Raw genomic sequence first — 27,546 nt, 5'->3', positions numbered from 1 at the left:
ACGCCTGATCGCGAAAAGCCCAAGAGGCACTAAGCACTCTAGTACAATGCACTTTCATAGGGAAAGGCGGAACCTGATCCTTCAAGGAATAGGCCTGAACAACCTTCTGCCTAATCCATCTGGATATGGTCGCAGCAGGCGCAGCCAAACCCTTACGAGATCATTCAGTAGGGACAAAAAGTGAATCCAATTTTCGAAAGGACTCAGTTACCATCAGATAAACCCTCATCGCCCGAACCACATCCAGTGAATGCAAAGTGATTTTCTTTGTGATGCTTAGGAAGAAAAGACGGATTAGATCGGCGAACCGCCTTATCTCTGTGGATGACCAAATAAGGTGAACGACAAGAAAGCGCCGCCATCTCAGAAACTTAGCGGGCAGAAGTAATAGCTACCAAAAAGGCAACCTTCTGAGATAACAAAGGCAGAGATATGTCCCTAATATTCTTAAAAGGAGGCTTTTGAAGAACAGACAAAACCAAATTCAGATCCCACAGAGGCACAGGGGATCTTCTAGGAGAAGCCAGATGACACACCCCTTGAATAAAAGGTGTGTATCAAGGAATTAGAAGCCAACGGGCTTTGGAAGTAGATAACTAAGGCCGAAACCTGGCCATAGATTGTGCCCAAGTCCAACCATTCAACTCCTTTCTGCAAGAAAGTCAAGACCCTCGCAACCGAAAACAAGCGAGGGTGAAACTTATTGCGATTCACACCAGGAAATATACATCTTCCATGTACGATGATAAATCTATCTGGAATTCACTTTCCTAGCCCTCTACAGGGTAGGGATCAGAGACTCAGAGAGACCTCTGTCTTTCACCACCTGGCCTTCAACAGCCATGCTGTTAAAGCCAGCGACCACAAAGCAGGATGGAAGATTGGCCCCTGAGACAGCAGGTCCTCCCTTACAGGCAGCCACCAAGGAGGCTCAACGACCATCTTTACCAACGACGAGGCCAGTCTGGGGCCACCAGAATCACTGGAACATTTTCCACCGCCATCCTGCGGAGAAACCTAGACAACAGCTGTATTGGAGGGAAGGCATAAATCAGCTGATACAGATTCCAAGGAGCTACCAATGTGTCTGTGGCATCGGTCAGAGGATCTCGAGCCCTGGCCACGAACCTTTGCACCTTTTTGTTCAGACGAGATGCAAACAGGTTGACCTCTGGGGTGCCCCACCGGACACACAGGAGATGAAATACCTCTAGATGCAGGGACCATTCCCCTTGGTCCAGAACCTGACGACTCAAGTAATCTGCCTACCAGTTCTCCACTCCTGGAATGTGAACTTGGTAGAAAGCCAGAACATGTTCCTCGGCCTAAGTCAGAATCTCGGCCACCTCCTTGGCCGCCCGGGCACTCTTTGTGCCCCCTTGGTGATTGATGTAGGCCACAGCCGTGGCATTGTCCGATTGAATCCGAACCGGGGAAGCTTGTAGCCGATTCGTCCAGTGGAGCAGGAAAGCTTGATTGCTCTGAGTTCCAGAACATTTATCAGTAAAGAGGACTCCTCTGTCCACCACACTCCCTGGGCACAGAGATTGTCCAGGACTCATCCGTGGTGACCACCATCCACAACAGTAGTAGAAAAGACTTGCCCTGGCTCAGGGCGGGCGACAGGAGCCACCAAGAGAGCGTTGACCTCGTGAGTCGGTTCAAACATATCATTCTGTCTGAGGACTGCGGATCCTTGTTCCCACTTGACAAGAATTTCCTTCTGCAGAGGCCTGGAATGGAAGTGAGCAAATGGGACCACATAGAAGGTTGACACATCATGCAAGTCCGCAGAGATGAGAGATCGTTGTCCATCAACAACCTGATCTCTCCCTGCAACATCTGAAGTTTTTCCCCAGGAAGAAAGACCAGAGAGGAGTCCAAAGTCAGTCCCGGGTAGTTCAGTCGCACCGATGGGATCAGTGCAGCTTTTTTGAAGTTGATGGTCCACCTGAACTCCTTAGGGGCTGAACCGTGATTGACAGGTCACCCAACAAGGCTGAGTGAGAGTTCACTTCTCGGTAGTTTTCAGAGGAAAATGGTCTCCTCTGGCACCCTGTTTATGAAGCGAAGAACTTCACTTCTCACAGGGAGAACAGAAGAGAAGTTTTTCCTCTGAAAACAGCCAATATCTGTGCACAAGTGAAAAGGCTGCCTGAAATCTCAGAAAATCACTGGTGCCCATTTTATAGGCAGTGATAAATTATCACTGCTAAATAAATGTGCATTCTCAGAGGAGACCCCCCATATATATATATATATGTGTGTGTGTGTGTGTGTGTGTGTGTGTGTGTGTGTGATTCCAAAAAAGTTGGGACACTGTACAAATTGCGAATAAAAACAGAATGCAATGATGTGGAAGTTTCAAATTTCAATATTTTATTTAGAATACAACATAGATAACATATCAAATGTTTAAATTGAGAAAATTTATCATTTTAAGGGAAAAATAAGTTCATTTTAAATTTCATGGCATCAACACATCTCAAAAAAGTTGGGACAAGGCCATGTTTACCATTGTGTGGCATCCCCTCTTCTTTTTATAACAGTCTGCAAACATATGGGGACTGAGGAGACAAGTTGCTCAAGTTTAGGAATAGGAATGTTGTCCCATTCTTGTCTAATACAGGCTTCTAGTTGCTCAACTGTCTTAGGTCTTCTTTGTCGCATCTTCCTCTTTATGATGCTCCAAATGTTTTCTATGGGTGAAAGATCTGGACTGAAGGCTGGCCAATTCAGTACCCAGATCCTTCTTCTACACAGCCATGATGTTGTCAGGTCTTCCCTGAAAGAGACGACGTCTGGATGGGAGCATATGTTGTTCTAGAACTTGGATATACCTTTCAGCATTGATGATGCCTTTCCAGATGTGTAAGCTGCCCATGCCACACACACTCATGCAACCCCATACCATCAGAGATACAGGCTTCTGAACTGAGCGCTGATAACAACTTAGGTTGTCCTTGTCCTCATAAGCCTGGATGAAATGGGGTCCGAGTTTTCCAAAAAGAACTTCAAATTTTGATTCGTCTGACCACAGAACAGTTTTCCACTTTGCCACAGTCCATTTTAAATGAGCCTTGGCCCAGAGAAAAAGCCTTCGCTTCTGGATCATGTTTGGATATGGCTTCTTTTTTGGCCTATAGGGTTTTAGCCGGCAACAGCAAATGGCACGGTGTATTGTGTTTACCGACAATGTTTTCAGGAAGGATTCCTGAGCCCATGTTGTGATTTCCATTACAGTAGAATTCCTTTATGTGATGCAGTGCCGTCTAAGGGCCCAAAGATCATGGGCATCCAGTATGGTTTTCCCGGCCTTGACCCTTACGCATAGAGATTGTTCCAGATTCTCTGAATCTTTGGATGATATTATGCACTGTAGATGATGATAACTTCAAACTCTTTGCAATTTTTCTCTGAGAAACTCCTTTCTGATATTGCTCCACTATGTTTCGCCGCAGCATTGGGGGAATTGGTGGTCCTCTGCCCATCTTGACTTCTGAGAGACACTGCCCCTCTGAGAGGCTCTTTTTATACCCAATCATGTTGAATTTACCTAAGTTGCAAATTGGTCCTCCAGCTATTCCTTATATGTACATTTAACTTTTCCAGGCCTCTTATTGCTACCTGTCCCAACTTTTTTGGAATGTGTAGCTCTCATGAAATCCAAAATGAGCCAATATTTGGCATGACATTTCAAAATGTCTCACTTTCAACATTTAATAAGTTATCTATATTATATTGTGAATAAATTATAAGTTTATGAGATTTGTAAATTAGTCCATTCCTTTTTTACTCACAATTTGTAGTGTCCCAACTTTTTTGGAAGTGGGTTTGTATATATATATATATATATATATATATATATATATATATATATACAGTGCCTTGCAAAAGTATTTGGCCCCCTTGAACTTTTCGACCTTTTGCCACATTTCAGGCTTCAAACATAAAGATATAAAACTGTAATTTTTTGTGAAAAATCAACAACAAGTGGGACACAATCATGAAGTGGAACGAAATGTATTGGATATTTCAAACTTTTTTAACAAATAAAAAACTGAAAAATTGGGCGTGCAAAATTATTCAGCCCCCTTAAGTTAATACTTTGTAGCGCCACCTTTTGCTGCGATTACAGGTGTAAGTCGCTTAGGTTATGTCTCTATCATTTTTGCACATCGAGAGACTGAAATTTTTGCCAATTCCTCCTTGCAAAACAGCTCGAGCTCAGTGAGGTTGGATGGAGAGCGTTTGTGAACAGCAGTTTTCAGTTCTTTCCACAAATTCTCAATTGGATTCAGGTCTGGACTTTGACTTGGCCATTCTAACACCTGGATATGTTTATTTGTGAACCATTCCATTGTAGATTTTGCTTTATGTTTTGGATCATTGTCTTGTTGGAAGACAAATCTCCGTCCCAGTCTCAGGTCTTTTGCAGACTCCATCAGGTTTTCTTCCAGAATGGTCCTGTATTTAACTCCATCCATCTTCCCATTAATTTTAACCATCTTCCCTGTCCCTGCTGAAGAAAAGCAGGCCCAAACCATGATGCTGTCACCACCATGTTTGACAGTGGGGATGGTGTGTTCAGGGTGATGAGCTGTGTTGCTTTTACACCAAACATAACGTTTTGCATTGTTGCCAAAAAGTTCTATTTTTAGGGATGCACCGAAATTATCGGCCCGAAAATGAGCCTATTTCGGCCGATAATGGGTTAACATTTCCGAAAATAAATATGGCCGCCGTGGGGAAGGAGGAGGGCGCAGCGCAGGGCAGGTTTTAAAAGTCCCGCCTCTGGCCGGCCGTCCGCCTCTCAATGACGTCCCTACTACGATCTGTGCATTATGAATGGACATACCAGGCGGGGGGGCGGGGTGAACTAATGTGATCCATCCCTGTCAGCTCAGCACGACTATGTGTGAATGAGAACAGACCTGACCTGACACCGGGCGGGGGGGGCGGGGGGAGCGGCCGCTATTAGCTGTAACTATGTGAGAGCTTCATTTACATGTCAGCGGAGATACATGCCTGTCAGGGAAGTGAAGCTCTCACATAGTTACAGCTAATAGCGGCCGCTCCCCCCGCCCCCCCCCCCCCCGCCCGGTGTCAGGTCAGGTCTGTTCTCATTCACACATAGTCGTGCTGAGCTGACAGGGATGGATCACATTAGTTTTCTCTATAGCGGCCGCTCGCCCAGCCCCCCGCCTGGTATGTCCATTCATTAATGCACAGATCGTAGTAGGGACGTCATTGAGAGGTGGTGCCGCCGGCCATAGGCGGGACTTTTGAATGAAGGACACCCGAGGAGGGGGACGCTGAGGCAGTGGGGGGGGATGGGGGGGGAGCTGAGGCAGCTTACCAATGGTATTTGTATTATGAAGCATGAGGGGTTAATGTATTGTCACTGCTGGTCACTCATCTATTAGTGACCGACCAGTGGCAGGTAATTAACCCCTTTGTGTTGCATTAGTGCAACCAGTATCCGTGTTAATTAACACTGGTTGCACTAATACTGGTTGCACTAATGCAGCACAAAGGGCTTAATTACCTGCCACTGGTCGGTCACTAATAGATGAGTGACCAGCAGTGACAATACATTAACCCCTCATGCTTCATAATACAAATACCATTGGTAATTAAATTAACCTCTTGCAAACCCATCACAGTACATATACTGTGACAGGGTGGCAGCGACAGGTGTACGTCACTACCTGTTTTTGGTGTATGCCCCTGTTCTATCCATTTTAAAAAAATTTTGGGGAAAAAGTCATTTTCGGTTTCGGTTTTGGTTTTCGGCCAAGGGCATCCTGCATTTTCGGTTTCGGCCCAAAATTTTAATTTCGGTGCATCCCTATCTATTTTGGTTTCATCGGACCAGAGCACCTTCTTCCACATGTTTGGTGTGTCTCCCAGGTGGCTTGTGGCAAACTTTAAACGACACTTTTTATGGATATCTTTAAGAAACCGTCAAACTACGGCGCTAAAAAAAATTCCCAAACTTTAAACGCCTTTACAGGTTACCAGTTTAGAGTAGCACCGGAGGTCTGGTGCTAGAATTATTGCTCTCACTCTGACGTCCGTGACAATACCTCACATTTAGTGCGATCACCGTTTACATTTTGCACGAAAGCACAGTGGGGCGGGGGCCCTTTTTTTTTATACAAACATTTTTTTTTTTACACTTTTTTTAAATTTCTTTTTGTACTAAATGTATTGCTATCATGCTATCACAAGGGATGAACAACATCCCTTGTGATAGCATGTGTCGTGACAGGTCCTCTTTATGGAGAGCTTTGGGGTCTATTAGACCCCAAATCTCTCCTCTGTCCCCCCATGCAGCCAATCGGAGAGAGATTGGTTTGATTTCCTGCTTCTCTAGCAGCTGGTGGCCAGGTAAACAAAGGGGTGGAACCGGAAGTTATGAATACTCACCGCTCCCGGTTTCCAGGGTTACAGAGAGAGGAGAACAATGTCAGTTCCTCTATGTCTGTCCCGGGCAGCCATCGCTCCCGGCCGCATCACTCCCAGCCTCCGCAATAGGACCGGAGAGCCCAGGAGAGGTGGCGGCGGGAGGGGGTGGGACCCACTTCTGCCACCCACATAAGTGATCAGTTGGCTAATTAGCATCTCAAATCACTTCTGATTTGCAGAGAATCACTGGCTGCAAATAACAGTACCGGGATGATGCCTGTAGGTGCAGGCATCATCCAGGTAAAACCACTCAAACCCAAGGACTGGCAAATCCTTGGGTGGGAAGTGGTTAAAACCAATGAGAACTTAGAAGCTGTTACTGTTTACTGTGCAAATCTTTTCTTGAGACACAGAAACTAATTATAATACATACATACTATAACAAAAAGAAAAATGACACAGCCAATTTAAAGAAAATGTGGATGAGAAATGTGAATATTTTACAACTGAAGCAATTTGAATATATAACTTGACAGATCTTGAACCTGGTGGATTCTAAAGACAATGAAGTAATAGCTGACATATGCACAATTATGTAATTGTGGCTAGCCTCTAATGTAATCTAGAAGAGGCTACACACCATCAGTATATATATATACTATTATTCATCTGAACAATGACAAAAAGCTTTGCTGAATATGTTCAGATTCCTAAAGTTAAAAGAAAAAAAACAGAAAACGCATAAATAATAGATAGAACCAAACCTTTCTTAATCTTATCCTACTGCTATTTATATTCCATTATTACAATTACTGTTTCAAAAGGTAACTGCCTGTCCCCAAAAGCTTAAACTGATCTCAGTTGCCTGCAGCTTTCACACATGAACACATACCTTCTTAATTGTTCTTATATAACACATTACCAGACTTTTATTTAAACTCTCTAGCATGTTCTAATTGAGCATCAGAAGTACCATGCAAAGAAAATAACCAGGACTTTGTAAGAAAAAGAAACCTGAAGAATAAATGTAGCCTAGCTGAGGTTTGCAAAGGACAACATATGTATTACTTTCTATAATTTTATTTGATGAATGTATCAAAACTAAGTAATAACATTGTGTCAGGTAAGCAGACTAAAGTGCTGTAACATGGAAAATATAGGAGTTTCAGTAACAAGCAGTCTAATACCCCTAATAATTATTAAACAAAACCAACTAAAACTAGCATGGTAATAAATAATTCTAATATAATAATGGGAGTACTTTATAGATCCGAAATGTAAACAGGTACGCATAATTTATGACTAAGCCAGCAATGGAACTATGGCTTGTTAAACTTTTTATATGCATATATAAAAACTATACACAATTCAAAATAAATATGGCTAGGGAATGACATGCATCAATGAAACATTTTGAAGTGTAAATGTTATTTTTCATGCTATCTATTTTTAGGCATATCCCTGATGCAATCTTTTACTGTACTGGGAATGAATCTTGCGTTTCTACTAAGTAATCCCCTGGAGACTGAGGAGCTGAATGAGAAGCAGTTCCCATTATGGTAGTGCTTGGAACGGTACACATAATTTTCTTACTCATGGATACTAGAAGGGAGGAAGAAGATATTTACTTAAGCTTTTCTATTTGCACATAGCTGTGTAAGAAGACTAATATATATATATATATATTTATTGGTATTAGTAATATAAATATATATATATATATATATATATATATATATATATATATATATATGTGTGTGTGTGTGTGGAAAGGTTTACAGCTCTACCTTGTAGCCAGTAGCAGTTGTATGCTTTTTCCTGTCACTGATGAAATTACAAATATCTGACTTTAAAATAAAAATATGCTGTTATTAAAAAAGGTATGCAGACCTCCAAATCGGATGCTTGTTTTTTTATGCATACAGTGGCAGAGATCATGTTGCATTACTTGTGATGTGATTTTTTTTAATCATCATCTTCAAGCTCTTGCTGAAGGAATGTGACAAAAAAAAAATGCTTGACAGCTGTGCAAACAGTGAACACCAGCCTATGTTGGCACTGGCCAGCCCACTGTAGCAAGGGAATTTAGTGAGTTGCTGCTACAGATTATATATTTCAGTTATTCTGCAGCGGGAAAGTATATTTTGCCCAGGATTGCTGTTATGTTGCTGCATCTTTAACTTAAGTTAGGCTCCTGGTAGAAGGTTGTGTACAAATATATTTTTAACCTGATTGTTTTTTAAGCTGTTAAATATTGTAATATTGTGTCACAGGTTAAAAATTAGTTCTGTTTTATAGAATATCGGGAAGGGGAATTTCTCTCATGGCAGATCATCAAAATTTAGTTTTATTCTTGTGGTTTAGACAAGATGGCACCTATCTCTCTCTCTCTCTCTCCAGAAAGGGCTTTTCAGAAAGGATAAATCTGGGTGATGCTCTTAGAGGAGACACTGCATTTAAATAATTTCACAAGACACTTAAATTGTACAGAACAGGCAGTAATAAAATGCATTTACAAATGCAGCAGGTTTAAAAGTGTACAACCTATTTAGGCTTCTCTGATGGGTGGGTATAATGCAGATTGGCATAGCTAGACAGAACATGTGTCATTTCTGCAAGGCTAGCAGAAATGCCAAGACATTTTATTAAGATTAACTGTCAATTCCTACTAATGTTACAGATGAATGAAGATACAAAAACAACCTTCATGTTCAACAACATTGCTTGTACCTCTTTTTCTTTACAATAATGACATACTGAATGTCAAAATAATCATCATACTGGTATGTGTCTATGTTATGAAATGAAATATTCCACCCCACAAGGAGCGGGCAAGCAGTAAGGATCACAAGAACATTACACAAAAATGATTACAGTCTGATAAGACAAAGACATGCAGTAAAAGTGTAGTCCCTTTGTAAAAAAAATAAAATAAAAAAGTAACCGCTATTCTTACTCCCAATAGACTGTAACATTTGTAAGGCAATGTGTGCACAGAATGAAGGAGCGACCTATTCATCTGTGGATCTTGAAAAAGATCTTTGCCAAGCAACGTGCTCCCATCCCTCCAGAAATCCATAACAATCGACATGTAAATGTCTCTGCAAAATTAGAAACAAAGGCTGCTCCTCACCCACCCACCCCACCTATACAGCTGCATGGGAGTTCCTGTGCACTCCCCATTCATCCTCTAGGAAGACAGGAACTAGGCAATCATATGGGAATTCCCCCTTGTGTGATATGCACAGTGTATGGAGGATGCTAGGATAGTAAAAGCTTGCAGATAAATAATTCCACACCAGGGTACATTATAAAGAGAGAAGCTTGATGCCCCCCTCCTGTCTGTAGTACTCTGTACAGATGATTAGTAGCAGCTGCCTCCCTCCAGAGCTGCTCTTCCCACGCACTGCGGCGCCGCACATGCGCACTGCCCTCTGCACGGGCAGCCTGGAAGAGCCCGGTGATTCCTTGCCGGGGTAACCCCACAATGCGCCTCTAGGCTCATTAATAATCTGCGGGCTCGCTCGGCGGATGGATGCAGCAGCCGGCTATATATAGCTCCGGAGACATGAATAATGCACGGACTGCTGAGGGGGCAGCTCGGATTGTAGGCAGTGTGCACTGCTAGAGACAGAGGACAGGGAATCCCCTCCGCTGCTGTGCGCCGATCAGAGAGAGAGGGGGGAGGGGGAGGGAAGACACCGGCTCTGCTATGGGAACAGCACCGCTAACCATACGGGATCCCGGACCGGGGAACATTACACGGTATTCTCCGATCTCTCACTGTGTGTGTGTCTACTCCCGGGGAACATTACACGGTATCCTCCGCTCTCTCACTGTGTGTGTGTGTGTGTCTACTCCCGGGGAACCCCACACTCATAGACATTCCGGGGATCCGGGGAGGACTGCTGTACACACATTTCATCACATGTATACATAGATCGGGACAATCCGGGGACAATACTACACACATCATCACAGGTATACCTAGATCGGGACAATACTACACACATCATCACATGTATACCTAGATCGGGACAATCCGGGGACAATACTGCACACATCATCACAGGTATACCTAGATCGGGACAATATACTACACACATCATCACAGGTATACATAGATCAGGACAATATTACACACATTATCACATGTATACCTAGATCGGGACAATATACCACACACATCATCACAGGTATACCTAGATCGGGACAATCCGGGGACAATACTGCACACATCATCACAGGTATACCTAGATCCGGACAATCCGGGGACAATACTGCACACATCATCACATGTATACCTAGATCGGGACAATACTACACACATCATCACATGTATACCTAGATCGGGACAATACTACACACATCATCACAGGTATACCTAGATCGGGACAATACTACACACATCATCACATGTATACCTAGATCGGGACAATCCGGGGACAATACTACACACATCATCACAGGTATACCTAGATCGGGACAATATACTACACACATCATCACAGGTATACATAGATCAGGACAATATTACACACATCATCACATGTATACCTAGATCGGGACAATATTACACACATCATCACATGTATACCTAGATCAGGACAATATTACACACATCATCACAGGTATACCTAGATCGGGACAATACTACACACATCATCACATGTATACCTAGATCGGGACAATATTACACACATCATCACAGGTATACCTAGATCGGGACAATACTACACACATCATCACATGTATACCTAGATCGGGACAATATTACACACATCATCACAGGTATACCTAGATCGGGACAATATTACACACATCATCACAGGTATACCTAGATCGGGACAATATTACACACATCATCACAGGTATACCTAGATCGGGACAATATTACACACATCATCACAGGTATACATAGATTAGGACAATATTACACACATCATCACAGGTATACTTAGATCGGGACAATCCGGGGACAATACTACATACATCATCACATGTATACCTAGATCGGGACAATACTACACACACCATCACAGGTATACCTAGATCGGGACAATACTACACACATCATTACAGGTATACCTAGATCGGGACAATACTACACACATCATAACAGGTATACCTAGATCAGGACAATACTACACACACCATCACATGTATCCTTACATGGGGGCAATCCAGTGACAATACTACACTCATGTCATCATAGCTATACCTAGATCAGAAGCAGAGGAATATATTCTGCACATATATAAAGAAGGTGGATGGGTGTGTATATATGTGCGGTGTGCTCTCCATGGTGCTGAGTAATTTGTACAAAACATGGAAGCTGATGTACATACTACAGTCATGTCATCTTAGGTACACCTAGATAGGGAGTAGAGGAAAGTATTCCATACAAGTGAGTGTGTGTGTGTTGAACAATATGTATTCAGGATCATAGACTGAGCAGTAATGTATATAGTACACCCATGTCATCAGAGGATTACTTATATGAAGTATCATATGAAAATATTCTGGACGATTGTATTACAGCAGAGGGCAGTGAAGGTGGGTGAGTGTGTGTGCCTATAGTGTGCTCTCCATGGTGCACAGCAATCTGTAGTAAACACAGGGGACCACAGATCTGATCACTAATGTATACAGTACAATCATTGCATCCTAGGTATACGTATAGGAGACATTATGAACATATTTTGGAGGAGTGTATCATAACAGAGGGTAGCTTTCGGACAATGGCTGAACAATCTGTACTAGATACAGGTCCAATAAACGATCACTAATATAGACAGTACATTCATGTCATCATAGGTATTATATTATGCATCACATGAACATACTCTGGAGGATTATATGGTAACACACTGAAGGTGTGTATGTGTGTGCATGCACTGTGTGCTCTACATGGTGCTGAGCAATCTTCACCAGACAGAGGAGCTGGAGTCTGAGCACTAACACACAGTACACTCATGTCATCATAGGCATAGGACAATCTGCACCAGACAGAGGAGCTGGGGTCTGAGCACTAACACACAGTACACTCATGTCATCATAGGCATAGGACAATCTGTACTAGACAGACAGAGGAGCTGGGGTCTGAGCACTAACACACAGTACACTCATGTCATCATAGGCATAGGACAATCTGCACCAGACAGAGGAGCTGGGGTCTGAGCACTAACACACAGTACACTCATGTCATCATAGGCATAGGACAATCTGCACCAGACAGAGGAGCTGGAGTCTGAGCACTAACACACAGTACACTCATGTCATCATAGGCATAGGACAATCTGTACTAGACAGACAGAGGAGCTGGGGTCTGAGCACTAACACACAGTACACTCATGTCATCATAGGCATAGGACAATCTGCACCAGACAGAGGAGCTGGAGTCTGAGCACTAACACACAGTACACTCATGTCATCATAGGCATAGGACAATCTGTACTAGACAGAGGAGCTGGGGTCTGAGCACTAACACACAGTACACTCATGTCATCATAGGCATAGGACAATCTGTACTAGACAGACAGAGGAGCTGGGGTCTGAGCACTAACACACAGTACACTCATGTCATCATAGGCATAGGACAATCTGCACCAGACAGAGGAGCTGGAGTCTGAGCACTAACACACAGTACACTCATGTCATCATAGGCATAGGACAATCTGTACTAGACAGACAGAGGAGCTGGGGTCTGAGCACTAACACACAGTACACTCATGTCATCATAGGCATAGGACAATCTGCACCAGACAGAGGAGCTGGAGTCTGAGCACTAACACACAGTACACTCATGTCATCATAGGCATAGGACAATCTGTACTAGACAGACAGAGGAGCTGGGGTCTGAGCACTAACACACAGTACACTCATGTCATCATAGGCATAGGACAATCTGCACCAGACAGAGGAGCTGGAGTCTGAGCACTAACACACAGTACACTCATGTCATCATAGGCATAGGACAATCTGTACTAGACAGAGGAGCTGGGGTCTGAGCACTAACACACAATACACTCATGTCATCATAAACATAGGACAATCTGTACCAGACAGAGGAGCTGGGGTCTGAGCACTAACACACAGTACACTCATGTCATCACACTCATGTCATCATAGGCATAGGACAATCTGCACCAGACAGAGGAGCTGGGGTCTGAGCACTAACACACAGTACACTCATGTCATCACACTCATGTCATCATAGGCATAGGACAATCTGTACCAGACAGAGGAGCTGGGGTCTGAGCAGCACTAACACACAGTACACTCTTGTCATCATAGGTATAGGACAATCTGCACCAGACAGAGGAGCTGGGGTCTGGGCACTAACACACAGTACACTCCTGTCATCATAGGCATAGGACAATCTGTACTAGACAGAGGACAAGGAATGTCAGAGAGGTCACATAAATGCGCACGAATGTACACAGTAAAGTCATGTCATGGGAATAAATATATTTGAAGAAAATATACTGGAGGACTGTACAGTAGCACAATGAAGGTGGGTGAGTGTGATTGTCCATACTATGTGTCCCCCATGATGCTATTTAATCTGCAATAGACACAGGACAAGGTACTGGGCACTAATATACATAGTACACTCGTGTCAAGGGTACACTTATATCAAGCATTATATGAAAATATTCCACAGGAGTGTGTAATATAACACATGGAAGGTAAAATGAGTGTGTTACATTGTGCTGAACGCTGCTCAGTAAACATAGGTCCAGATGCTGAGCACTTATATACACAGTGTCCCCATGGCTAGGGTATACTTATATCAGACTTTATAGGAAAACATCCCAAGTTAGTATATGATGGAAGGTGTGTGCCTGTGCTGGACTTAGTGCTGACCCCACTGAAGGAGACACAGGACAGGAGAATAGGCACCAGTGTGGACAGTATATTTAAGACAAGGGTACACTTCTATCAGGCATCATATTCCAAAAGAAGTGCATGATGTATAGAGGAAAGATGGATAGGTGTGAGGCTGCACTGAGCCCTGGGAGCTATTCATAGTGCTAAACGATCGTTATTATTACACACAGGACAATAGTCTGGGCACTAATGTACACTATACTGTATATGTGTTTACATTCCACGTCCATCAAGATTCAGAAGAAAACACAAAGCAGCGGGTTATTGTGTGTCTGCGCTGTGTGCTCAGAGCTCTCCATGGTGCTGAACGGTCTAATAGCACACACGGGACAGGAGGTCCAGCACTATTGTACCCTGTATATTCATGTCATGGGTACACTTGTGTCAGGCAGTGTATGGGGGTGAGTAATGTAGATGTATATGGGGGGGGTGTAATGTAGATGTATATGGGGGGGGGGGGGTGTAATGTAGATGTATATGGTGGGGGGGGGGGGGTGGTGTAATGTAGAAGAGACAAGCTGTGTGCTCAGAGCTCTCCATGTTGCTACACAGGAGACCGAGCACTGGAGTACACTCATGTCATGCCTTGCCTTTTATTTATAGATGTCATATTAAACCGAGCTGAGAGTCTAGGAAAGCAATCAAAGCAATGCTGTGCAGGCATTCCCACTATTCAACACCAGCTCATCAAAATGTACTTTAATGTGTGACCTTGTGCTCGGCAAATCGTGCTGTAATATAGACCAATATCGGGCAATGTGTGACATTACAGAGGCTCCTTATTCTATATACTGTAATATATACCAATATCGGGCAATGTGATTATAGAGGCTCCTTATTCTATATACTGTAATATATACCAATATCGGGCACTGTGTGCACATTACAGAGGCTCCTTATTCTATATACTGTAATATAGACCAATATAGGGCAATGTGTGCACATTACAGAGGCTCATTATTCTATATACTGTAATATAGACCAATATAGGGCAATGTGTGACATTACAGAGGCTCCTTATTCTATCTGCTATAATATAGACCAATATAGGTCAATGTGTGCACATTACAGAGGCTCCTTATTCTATATACTGTAATATAGACCAATATAGGGCAATGTGTGCACATTACAGAGGCTCCTTATTCTATATACTGTAATATAGACCAATATAGGGCAATGTGTGACATTACAGAGGCTCCCTATTCTATATACTGTAATATAGACCAATATCAGGCAATGTGTGCACATTACAGAGGCTCCTTATTCTATCTGCTATAATATAGACCGATAAAGGGCAATGTGTGACATTACAGAGGCTCCTTATTCTATGTGATCTCAGTGATCTCCGTAGATTATCTCAATGATTTGTGTGCCGGAAAACAAGGTGTCTCCGGATAAACTTCTTCTGGGATTTTAGGAATGCATTTAGCAGCAACAACAATCACCAGGTCATAAGTGCCAGCAGTACAAGGAACCCCACAGACAGGTACACACAAGACTCTCCAGACCCCATTGTAAAAGTCACGCATGTACTTCACTGTCCTACTGTCTTCATTATTAATTATCAATTGATGGGCAATAGAAGAAAAATGCTGCCCCATACATCTTTCGCAATGTGACAGAAGACTGAAACCCAAAATCACTTCTTTTCCGCCTCTACAAATTTACACACTTCGTTCTGTATTCCAGGTTACTTCCACCTCACTCGACCAGATTATATATACACAATGATACATATGTTTGCAATTAAAGAGAATTAGGAACATATATATATATATATAATTCCCAATTCGGAATATACACACACATATATATAATTCCCAATTCGGGCATTATTGTAATCTGCCTCCACCTCATCTATCCATAATGATCAGAATTAAATCCCCACAATGGGGTCACTAAAATCAGCAACAAGACTAACAAGGATCTTACACAAAGCAGATCGATCGATCACACATTAGTATACAACTATTGGTTTGAGAGGACTACCGAGTACATATTCCAATGTATTTGACATTGCCTATGTACTCTTTACAAGCACTGTGTGTGTACTCAGCAGTTGGAATCAGTCAGCAGACTGTAATTTCAGGCTGTAAGTGTGCAGCACGTGGTCAGATCGTTACTCCAGCACACATGTACTATCCCCATCTCAGCGTGCCCTTCATATCTAAGGGATCACATTGCATATACACGTCCAGCCAAGTGATCATATTTTATGCACACATACATATAAATAATCACATTGCTTATACATGTACATCTAAGTGATTGCATTGTATATGTACATGCATCTAAGGAATCAAACCGTATACATAAATACATCTAAATAACCACATTGCATAAACACCTACATCTAAGTGACCACATAATACATACACAATTATCTAAGTGATCACATTTTATTTTATACACCTACATCTAAGGTATCATGTTGTATATATACATCTAAGTTATCACATTCTATATACACACACATCTAAATGGTCACATTGTATATAAATCTAAGTAATCACATTGTATATACACACACATCTTAGTGATCATATTGTAAATATACATGTGAGTGATCACACTGTATATAGATCTAAGTTATAACATTGTGTATACATCTAAGTTATCACATTATATATACATCTATGTGATCACATTGCATATACACACACCTCTTATTGACCATATTGTAAATATACATCTGAGTGACTACATTGTATATATACATTCAAGTAAACACATTGTATATACATCTAAGTGATCACATGGTATATACAGCTAAAGGATCACATTGTATATACAGCTAAATGATCAAATTGTATATACATCTAAGTGATCACATTGTATATACATCTAAGTGATCACATGGTATATACAGCTAAAGGATCACATTGTATATACAGCTAAATGATCAAATTGTATATACATCTAAGTGATCACATTGTATATACATCTAAGTGATCACATTATATATACACACATCTAAATGTCCACACTGTATATACAGCTAAATGATCAAATTGTATATACATCTAAGTGTTCACATTGTATATACAGCTAAGTGATCACATTGTATATACAGCTAAGTGATCACATTGTATATACAGCTAAGTGATCACATTGTATATACAGCTAAGTGATCATATTGTATATACAGCTAAGTGATCACATTGTATATACAGCTAAGTGATCACATTGTATATACAGTTAAGTGATCACATTGTATATACAGCTAAGTGATCACACTGTATATGCACACACCTTTTAGTAACCATATTGTAAATATACATCTGAGTGACCACATTGTGTGTGTGTATATATATATATACACATCTGAGTGATCACATTGTATATATATATACATATATACATCTGAGTGATCACATTGCATATACACACACATCTAGGAGATGCAGATCTACAGCAGCACACGCTTTCAGCCAAGCTCTGAGCTCCAGATACAATGATTCATCTGTCAGATAAATAAGTCTTTCCCCTGAAACAAAGGCGAATTAATGACAGATCGTGCGTGAAAAGTGTTCACCCGGCAGGGAGCGCACACTGCTCGTGGAATCACACAATCTGACGGACTGCGATTTACTAAGCAATCCGCGGTATAAAGGTGATTGAGTGTAAGCTATACATAATGAGCCAAGGCCGCCAGCAGTCACCGTGCTGGGACACAGAACTCGGGGAGGACACACACGTGGAATGTCCTTGATGACACTTTCAGACTATTTCATTGTATCCAATGCCAAGACAATGACTTCCCCTATGAATATACACATTACTAGACAGGGGAGGGGAACAAAGCGCTTTACCTGAATTTCCCTGGCGTGGTATACAATAATGAGACCGAGGAGGATGATCGTGGACAGGCTTATAAGGCATTTTAGGGCTAATGAGTAGAGCGATCCCTGCAACAGAAACACGTGTCAGTATGACAGTGACAAGACACAGCAAGCTGGCAGTGATAGCAAGTTACTATAGTCCCTACAAGAACTTTCTCCTACTTGGGGAATAGATTGCCTGCAGCTGGGACTACCCTCCTGGGGGAATACTGGCAAAGGGCAGCTGTCAGGGTAACTGTATCCCAGGAACATACACACACTTCACACACTGCCTCCTACAAAGAGAGGGACTGATCATAGCTGATCATAGGGCAATCACACTATCAGCACTCTGCTCACATCATATAAAACACACTTTCACTGGCTGCATGCTGGGGGAAATTGTATCAAAGAAACAAGTTCATCCACTGCTAATACTGCCCCATACAAAGTGCTGTCAGAGAGGAATACAGGGTGTGATTGGTCAGAAGGCACTTCATGGGAGCACACTATCAACACTCTATACAGTATATAGACAATAAACTTTCACTGGCTGCATGCTGGTGGCAACTGTATCTAAGAAACAAGTTCAGTCACCCCCCCACACTGCCTCTTACAAAGAGGTGACTGGTTAGATGGCACTGGCAGAGCTTCCTCTACTTCCTGTGGGCACAGTCTGGTACAGCCCCCCTGGATTATATTAAATAAACTTTCACTGGCTGCATGCTGGTGGCAACTGTATCTAAGAAACAAGTTCAGTCACCCCCCACACTGCCTTTTACAAAGTGTTGTCATGTTTTCAAAGATGTAAATACAAAGGGGGTGATTGATCAGAACGGTCTGGAGTCCAACCAGCAAGTCACACTATTCAGATTGTATAATATAGGGTTTCACTGGCTGCATGCTGATGACAGCTGCATCATAGGGAAAACAAAACAAGTCCCACTACTGCTGTACAAAGTGCTGTGTGATCAACCTTCCTGCACTCCAAAGTGTAGTCCGATTGTATAAAATGGGATTTCACTGGCTGCATGCTGGTGATGGTTGTATCACAGGGACTCACTAACAAGTCCCGTGCTGCCCCTTCACAAAGTGCTGTCTGATCAACCCTTCTGCATTCCTTAGTATTAAATACATTGAGGTGATATAAAATAGACTTTCACTGGCTACATGCTGGTGATGGTCGTATTACAGGGACACACCCCTTTACAAAGTGCTGTCTGATCAACCCTTCAGTATCCCTTAGTATAAAATGCATCCAGGTGATAAAAGATAGATTTTCACTGGCTACATGCTGGTGACAGCTGTATCCCAGGGCAATACAAACAAGATCAGTCACTCTTTTTCCATAGTAGCCCAGCCTAGTTCATCCTCATATAAAATGGACTTTCACTGGCTACATGCTAATGATAGCTTTATCACAAGCGCACACACTAAGATCGGTCACTCTTTCCAATGTCAAGTCAGATTTTCCATAGAGGGATAGAGGGGTGGAGGGTGGAGGACTGATCAGGAGTGTCCTGCTTTATCCACACTATCAGCATCCTATAAAATGGACTTTCACTGGCTACATGCTGGTGATGGTCGTATTACAGGAACACACCTGTAATGGGGGGGGGGGGGGCTGATCAGAAGATTCCTGCTTCATCCATACTATCAGCATCCAATAAAATAGACTTTCGCTGGCTACATGCTGGTGATGGTCGTATTACAGGAACACACCAGTAATGGGGGGTGGGGGGGGGGGCTGATCAGAAGATTCCTGCTTCATCCACACTATCAGCATCCAATAAAATAGACTTTCACTGGCTACATGCTGGTAAAAGTTTATCATTTTAACACAAGCGCACACACTAAAAATATGGGTCTTTCTTTACAAAGTCCCCTCCAACTTTCCATAGCGGAATAAAATACAGGGGGGGGGGGGTGACTGATCAGAAGATTCCTGCTTCTTCCACACTATCAGCATCCAATAAAATAGACTTTCACTGGCTACATGCTGGTAAAAGTTTATCACTTTATCACAAGCGCACACACTAACAAAATGGGTCTTACTTTACAAAGTCCCCTCCAACTTTCAATAGCGGAATAAAGTAGACTTTCACTGGCTACATGCTGGTGATAACTTTTTTTACAAGCACACACACTACCAAGATCAGTCATTATTTACAAAGTCCCCTCTAACTTTCCATAGAGGAATAAAGTGGGGAGGGGGGGGGGGGTGACTGATCAGAAGATTCCTGCTTCATCCACACCATCAGCATCCAATAAAATAGGCTTTCACTGGCTCAGAATCAGTCATTCTTTACAAAGTCCCCTGAGATTTTCCATAGAGGAATAAAAGGGTGAAAGAGGGGGGAGGGGGGTGGCTGAGTTCCCTGCTTAATCCACATTGTCAGCATCCTATAAGAAAGACTTTCACTGGCTGCATGCTGGCGGTCGGTCATGGAGGGTGAAGTCCTCATGCAAAGTTGCCCAGCAGGGAGTGATGCCAAGGCCAGGGACACCCCAGCTCACCTTGTCATAGGCTCCCCAGGACAGTTCAGTCTCGATGACCATGACTACGATCCCGAACATGCCGAAGATGAGCGCGTAGTCACTGAGCCTCTTGCGCTTCTCGAAGAGCGCCCTCCGGTGGCCGAGTTTATAGCCGATATTCTGGTTCTTCTTCTTTCCGGACTTGTTGAGCCCCGCGGAGGTGGAGGAGGAAGTCCCAGGCCCGCCCCCGCTGTACGGTACCAGGTTATTAGAGTTGTGCTCGGGTTTGGAGACGACTATCTCGGGTGCAGAGGCGGTGGAGATGGGTTGTAGAGGTTGGGACTCGGAGTCCAGTTCATGAAGGTTCCTGCGGGATGCACTGAGGTTGCTGAGGGGTCTCATAACTCCGCCGTTATACCTGCAGCTGCTCATGGCTATTTCCGTGAAGGGGTTACTCTCCCGGCGCTGCCCGTTACTGCTGCTGGGGCTCGCCTGCTGGCGGCTGTGGCACTGCTGGTAGTGGGGCGGAGGAGGCGGTGCGGGCGGCGGGTGCTGGTGCAGGTGGTGCGGGGCTCTGGACGAACTGGCATGGCTGGAAGGCGTCAACTCGCTCACGTTCAGCTGGCTGCCCTGCCGGGAGGAGGCGGAGGACAGCGGTGAGGTGCGGAAGGCGGGGACGGGGGATGAGGTGCGGAGAAGAGGAAGGTTGTCCCCGCCGTGATACGAGCAGCTGCTACACCGGAGGCACGGACCGTCCTGCTGCTGCTGGAAGAAGAGCTGCTCCTCCGGGCTGTAGCGCTGCTGCTGCTGAGGAGGAGGCGGAGGAGGAGGAGGCGGAGGAGGAGGCGGCTGCTGCTCGGAGAAGAAGCCGTGCTGGAACTGCAGCGATGTTTCCATGTCAGGGCTGTTAAAGCTGCAGGAGGACCGCCAGGCTGACGACCCGGCGCACTGCGCTCTGCCAGGGATGGGGAAGTCCTCCTCAGCTCGGGAGGAACGGCCCATCTCGGCTCCCGTAGAATCCAAGCGAAGCGTCCGATTGGTCGGGCGGACCAAAACAACGGGCATGACGTCAGCGCCTGGGAGGGGACTTGGGATGCAGCTGGTGTGTGAGGAGCGCGGCTGTCTTCAGTGGGATCCGGAGCTGGGACGGGGAGCCGGGGAGGAAACCCAGCACGTGTCTCCCGTACACCCCCCTACAGATCATCTTCTGCCTGCACCTAGGAGCGGGACATGGCGGATCATGGAGGACTCGTATAGCGGGGATTCATAGACTTCACACCTGCAAGAGATCAGACACAGGGGACATTACTACAGGAGACACCGATCATCTACATTTATCCTCACTCTGTCTGACTCTGGGGGGCTTCATACTATATGGATAGGCTTTACATACAATGGGGGCACTGATCAGACCTGCAAGAGATCAGACATAGGGGACATTACTACAGGAGACACCGATCATCATCACATTTATCATCACTCTGTCTGACTGGGGGGCTTCATACTATATGGATAGGCTTTACATACAATGGGGGCACTGATCAGACCTGCAAGAGATCAGACACAGGGGACATTACTACAGGAGACACCGATCATCTACATTTATCATCACTCTGTCTGACTGGGGGGCTTCATACTATATGGATAGGCTTTACATACAATGGGGGCACTGATCAGACCTGCAAGAGATCAGACACAGGGGACATTACTACAGGAGACACTGATCATCTACATTTATCATCACTCTGTCTGACTGGGGGGCTTCATACTACATGGATAGGCTTTACATACAATGGGGGGCATATAATCAGACCTGCATTGACAGAGTTTTATAAACATCCTGATTGCAGTCATACAGATCCCCAATAAAACATACACTTCTATCCATGTGATGGGATCAGAAATACGGTGACATGTCTTTATATAGCAAAGATCCTGATTGCAGCCATACAGATCTCAACTAGAACATACACTACAGATCCATACATGATGTTAAGGGATCAGAAATATGGTGACCTGTCTTTTTATAGCAAAGATCCTGATTGCATTTATACAGATCTCCACCAGAACATACACTTCTGATCTATCCATGTGATGGGATCAGAAATACAGTGACATGTCTTTATATACCTAAGATCCTGATTGCAGATATACAGATCTCCACTAAAACATACACTTCTATCCATGTGATGGGATCAGAAATATGGTGTCAGACATGTCTTTATATACCTAAGATCCTTATTGCAGCCATACAGATCTCCACTAGATCATACACTACATATCCATACATGTGATGGGATCAGAAATAAGGTGACATTTCTTTTTATAGAAAAGATCCTGTTTGCAGCCATACAGATTTCAACTAGAACAAACACTACAGATCCATACATGATGTTAAGGGATCAGAAATATGGTGACCTGTCTTTTTATAGCAAAGATCCTGATTTCATTTATACAGATCTCCACCAGAACATACACTACAGATCCATACATGTGATGGGATTAGAAATACAGTGGCATGTCTATTTTATAGCAAAGATTCTGATTGCATTCATACAGATCTCCACTAAAACATACACTTCTATTCATGTGATGGGATCAGAAATATGGTGACATGTCTTTATATACCTAAGATCCTGATTGCATTCATACAGATCTCCACTAAAACATACAATTCTATCCATGTGATGGGATCAGAAATATGGTGACATGTCTTTATATACCTAAGATCCTGATTGCAGCCGTACAAATCTCAACTAGAACATCCACTACAGATCCATACATGTGATGGGATCTGAAATAGATGTCATGTCTTTTTATACCAAAGATCCTGATTGCAGCCATACACCATACAAATCTCCACTAGATCATACACTACAGATCCATACATGTGATGGGATCAGAAATAAGGTGACATGTCTTTATATACCTAAGATCCTGATTGCATTCATACAGGTCTCCACTACAGCATACACTACAGATCACTACATGTGATGGGATCAGAAATAGGGTGACATGTCTTTTTATAGCAAAGATCCTGATTGCAGCCATACAGCTCTCCACTAGAACATACACTACAGATCCATACATGTGATGGGATTAGAAATACAGTGACCTGTTTTTTTATAGCAAAGATTCTGATTGCATCCACACAGATCTCCACTAGAACTAGATCATACACTACAGATCCATACATGTGATGGGATTAGAAATAGGGTGACAAATAAATTGGTCCCAGATGATAAGTGACATGAAATTGCCATCACCCCAAAGAGTCAGTACAAAAGAAATATAACACTGAGAGTGTTAGTCTCCTCTAAAAAGGGGGGGATTTTTAAGGCAATAAATGCGAAAAAATACAAAAGTATAACAATGGATAAAATTTAGATTATTTATTAATACAATAAAAAATGACAACAAATGTCATTGATTGTTGACATTTAAACTCCATGGCCAAGAGTGGAAAGCCACAAAAGGTCATGGATCACAAAAGCCACAATGGATATACAAACAACCAAAATAAACAATGGATGTGAAGTATGAGGAAACAAGGGATACACCACTCCCGCACCGGGATAACAATCCCAGGGGAGGGAGAGTGTTAAATCCAACGCGTTTCGAACAATATATTGAACTTCTAAGTTCCAATCTTCATCAGGGATATGAGAACTGGTGATCCCTTTATTTTCCTTCCTAGAAAAAGCAAAAAATAACAACAAACAAACACATAAAGAGAAAATTATGAGAAAATATAAGTGCATGGATGCATCAACAAACTTGTCCTATACTTGCAACTATGGATATGAGCATTACGACTGCTGACATATAGGCATAAGCAAATACCCACCCAATCTTCCTGTTCACAATGAATGAATTCAATTGCTGTGAAGATCCAAGCGTCTTAAAAATGATTATTGGATTGTTGGCCCGGAGTGGACCCGGCAAGGCCCAAAGGCTATACCGGATATCCCATTTGGGATGAAAAACTGCCCATCCAGTAGGTTCACGGTGTATGTATGGATAAGGATACCCCCTAATATATGGTGCCTAAGAACAGAAAAAAGCATACATGTATAGTGGTGGATAAAGAAATATAGCCCCATGGGCTGCAATTTTCCCGAGCAACAAAATAGGGGAAAATATATACATAGATAAATAAGCATCCCAACCATAGTACCTGGCATGGGGTAAAAATCCCCCAGGACTAGGGACCAAAAAGTAAACAAATATATATACTTACACCAAAAAAGGAAATTAAGGTCCCCAATGTTGCTACGCCAGGTCAAAGGTATTGCAGGCTAGTCAAGATATTTAATGTAGCATAGGGTCCGTGGTGGCTAAAGAGCCATATACACAGAAAAGTACAATGCCATGTGTATGCAGCCCCCTTGCCTCCTCCTACCGCATGGAGGAGCGTGGGGAAATGGCGCCAACTGTGGCATCCCCTGTATAAAGGACTCAGCGTGGTAGGAAACCACGCCCTTCACCTCTCCCACGGGTTCGCGCTACCCGGAAGTAGCTGCGTCCCCGCTGGTGGACCGGAAGCAGCGCATTCGGCGCACCGGAAGTGACATCAGCCATCAACGTTCGGCTTCGGAGGGAGGGGACAGAGGACAAAAAACCACCGACACATGCAGGACAAGTGCACAGCGTAGCGGAGTGAACTCCAACAAAGCAGAACACTATGCTCAATGCCCCTCACAGGTAAAAAATACATGTGTAGGGGCCTACCTGTGCCGGACTGGAGGGGCAAGAATTGCCACCAAAAAGGCCATAAAAAACATGATAGTGAAACCTGGAAAAATACTATTTGCAGCCAGTCCTAACCCGGCATGGATACCAGTTATTAGGGATCCTACACTTCCCATAGGGTAAAAGGATAGTAATGGTGCAGTAATATTAAAAAAGAGGGCTAGGATCTACCGAGAAGAAGGGGGGAGAAAAAAAGTATTTGCTTATGCCTATATGTCAGCAGTCGTAATGCTCATATCCATAGTTGCAAGTATAGGACAAGTTTGTTGACGCATCCATGCACTTATATTTTCTCATAATTTTCTCTTTATGTGTTTGTTGTTATTTTATGCTTTTTCTAGGAAGGAAAATAAAGGGATCACCAGTTCTCATATCCTTGATGAAGATTGGAACTTAGAAGTTCAATATATTGTTCGAAACGCGTTGGATTTAACACTCTCCCTCCCCTGGGATTGCTATCCCGGTGCGGGAGTGGTGTATCCCTTGTTTCCTCATACTTCACATCCATTGTTTATTTTGGTTGTTTGTATATCCATTGTGGCTTTTGTGATCCATGACCTTTTGTGGCTTTCCACTCTTGGCCATGGAGTCTAAATGTCAACAATCAATGACATTTGTTGTCATTTTTTATTGTATTAATAAATAATCTAAATTTTATCCATTGTTATACTTTTGTTTTTTTTCGCATTTATTGCCTTAAAAATCCCCCCCTTTTTAGAGGAGACTAACACTCTCAGTGTTATATTTCTTTTGTAGAAATAGGGTGACATGTCTTTGCTAAGATCCTGATTGCCTCCATACATATCTCCACTAAAACATACAATTCTTTACATGTGATGGGATCAGAAATAAAATGTGATGTCTTTTTATAGCAAAGATCTTGATTGCATTCATACAGATCTCCACTAGAACATACACTACAGATCCATACATGTGATGGGATCAGAAATATGGTGACATGTCTTTTTGTAGCAAAGATCCTGATTGCAGCCATACGGATCTCCACTAGAACATACAATTCTATCTATGTGATGGGATCAGAAACACGGTGACATGTCTATATCGCATACATCCTGATTACATTCATATAGATCTCCACTAGAACATACACTACAGATTTATACATGTGTTGGGATCAGAAATAAGGTGACATATCTTTTTATAGCAAAGATCCTGATTGAAGCCATACAGATCTAAACTAAAACATACAATTCTATCCATGTGATGGGATCAGAAATATGATGGCATGTTTTTTTTTAGCAAAGATTCTGATTGCAGTCATACAGATCTCCACTAGAACATACAGTTCTATCCATGTAATGGGATGAGAATACAGTGACGTCTTTTTATAGCAAAGATCCTGATTGCATTCATACAGATCTCCACTAGAACATCCACTACAGATCCATACATGTGATGGGATCAGAAAAACAGACATGTCTTTTTGTAACAAAGATCCTGATTGCAGTCATAGGGATCTCCACTAGAACATACAATTCTATCCATGCGATGGGATCGTGCCTTCTTAAGTATCACTTTTACAGAAATGTTACAATGTTATGTGCAACAGGAGCTCCCTGAACTATAGGTGATCAGTCTGTGGTAGATCCCAGAATCATATGCTCTTAGCATGCTCTGCATACATTCATTTAAAGTGATGTTAAAGGAGAACTATTCCCATCAATTTAAAAGATTCAAAAATAAGTTACATTCCTGGAATTCCGGGAATGCTAACTGTCACATTTGCTTGTGTCTTCAACCATCAAATGGCTGGTGTCATAACTGATCACATGTGCAGCACCATGGCAGTTGAAGATCAAACAGAGGCTAAGATGGTGTCTTCCTTGGCTAAAATTTTTTTTTCCCCTTAACCAGTTCTGGACCGGAAGGATTTGCCCCCTTAAAGACCAGGCCATTTTTTGTGATTCGGCACTGCATTACTTTAATGGGCAATTGCGCAGTCGTGTGACACTGTACCTAAAAAGAAAATTTGATGGCCTTTTTTTTCCCCACAAATAGAGTTTTCTTTTGGTGATATTTGATCACCTGTGCGATTTTTATTTTTTCCGCTATAAACAAAAAAATGAGCGACAATTCGGGAAAAAAAACAATATTTTTCACTTTCTGCTATATAACATTCCCCCAAAAAAAATATTTTAAAATCAATTTCTTTTTCATCCTGTTAGGCAAA

At 42.8% G+C, this 27,546-nt stretch overlaps 1 protein-coding gene across 1 annotated transcript in view; it reads right to left on the bottom strand.

Moving 5' to 3' along the window:
* KCNN2 (potassium calcium-activated channel subfamily N member 2) overlaps positions 1–21,702 on the bottom strand; it is a 287,144-nt gene extending 265,442 nt beyond the window's left edge. The window contains exons 1-2 of the mRNA XM_082243717.1: positions 20,643–21,702; positions 18,117–18,212 (exon numbers count right to left, since the gene is read on the bottom strand). Of these exons, the coding sequence (XP_082099843.1) occupies positions 18,117–18,212; positions 20,643–21,668 (1,122 nt within the window). The 5' untranslated portion in view covers positions 21,669–21,702. The remainder of the gene's footprint in view (positions 1–18,116; positions 18,213–20,642) is intronic.
* Between the last annotated feature and the right edge of the window lie 5,844 nt (positions 21,703–27,546).

This window comes from Pelophylax lessonae (assembly GCF_965119305.1).
Source record: "Pelophylax lessonae genome assembly, chromosome: 1".
Classification (NCBI taxonomy): Eukaryota; Metazoa; Chordata; class Amphibia; order Anura; family Ranidae; genus Pelophylax; species Pelophylax lessonae.
The sequence above is the reverse complement of the archived record's forward strand: the minus strand, read 5'-3'. Positions and strand labels throughout refer to the sequence as shown.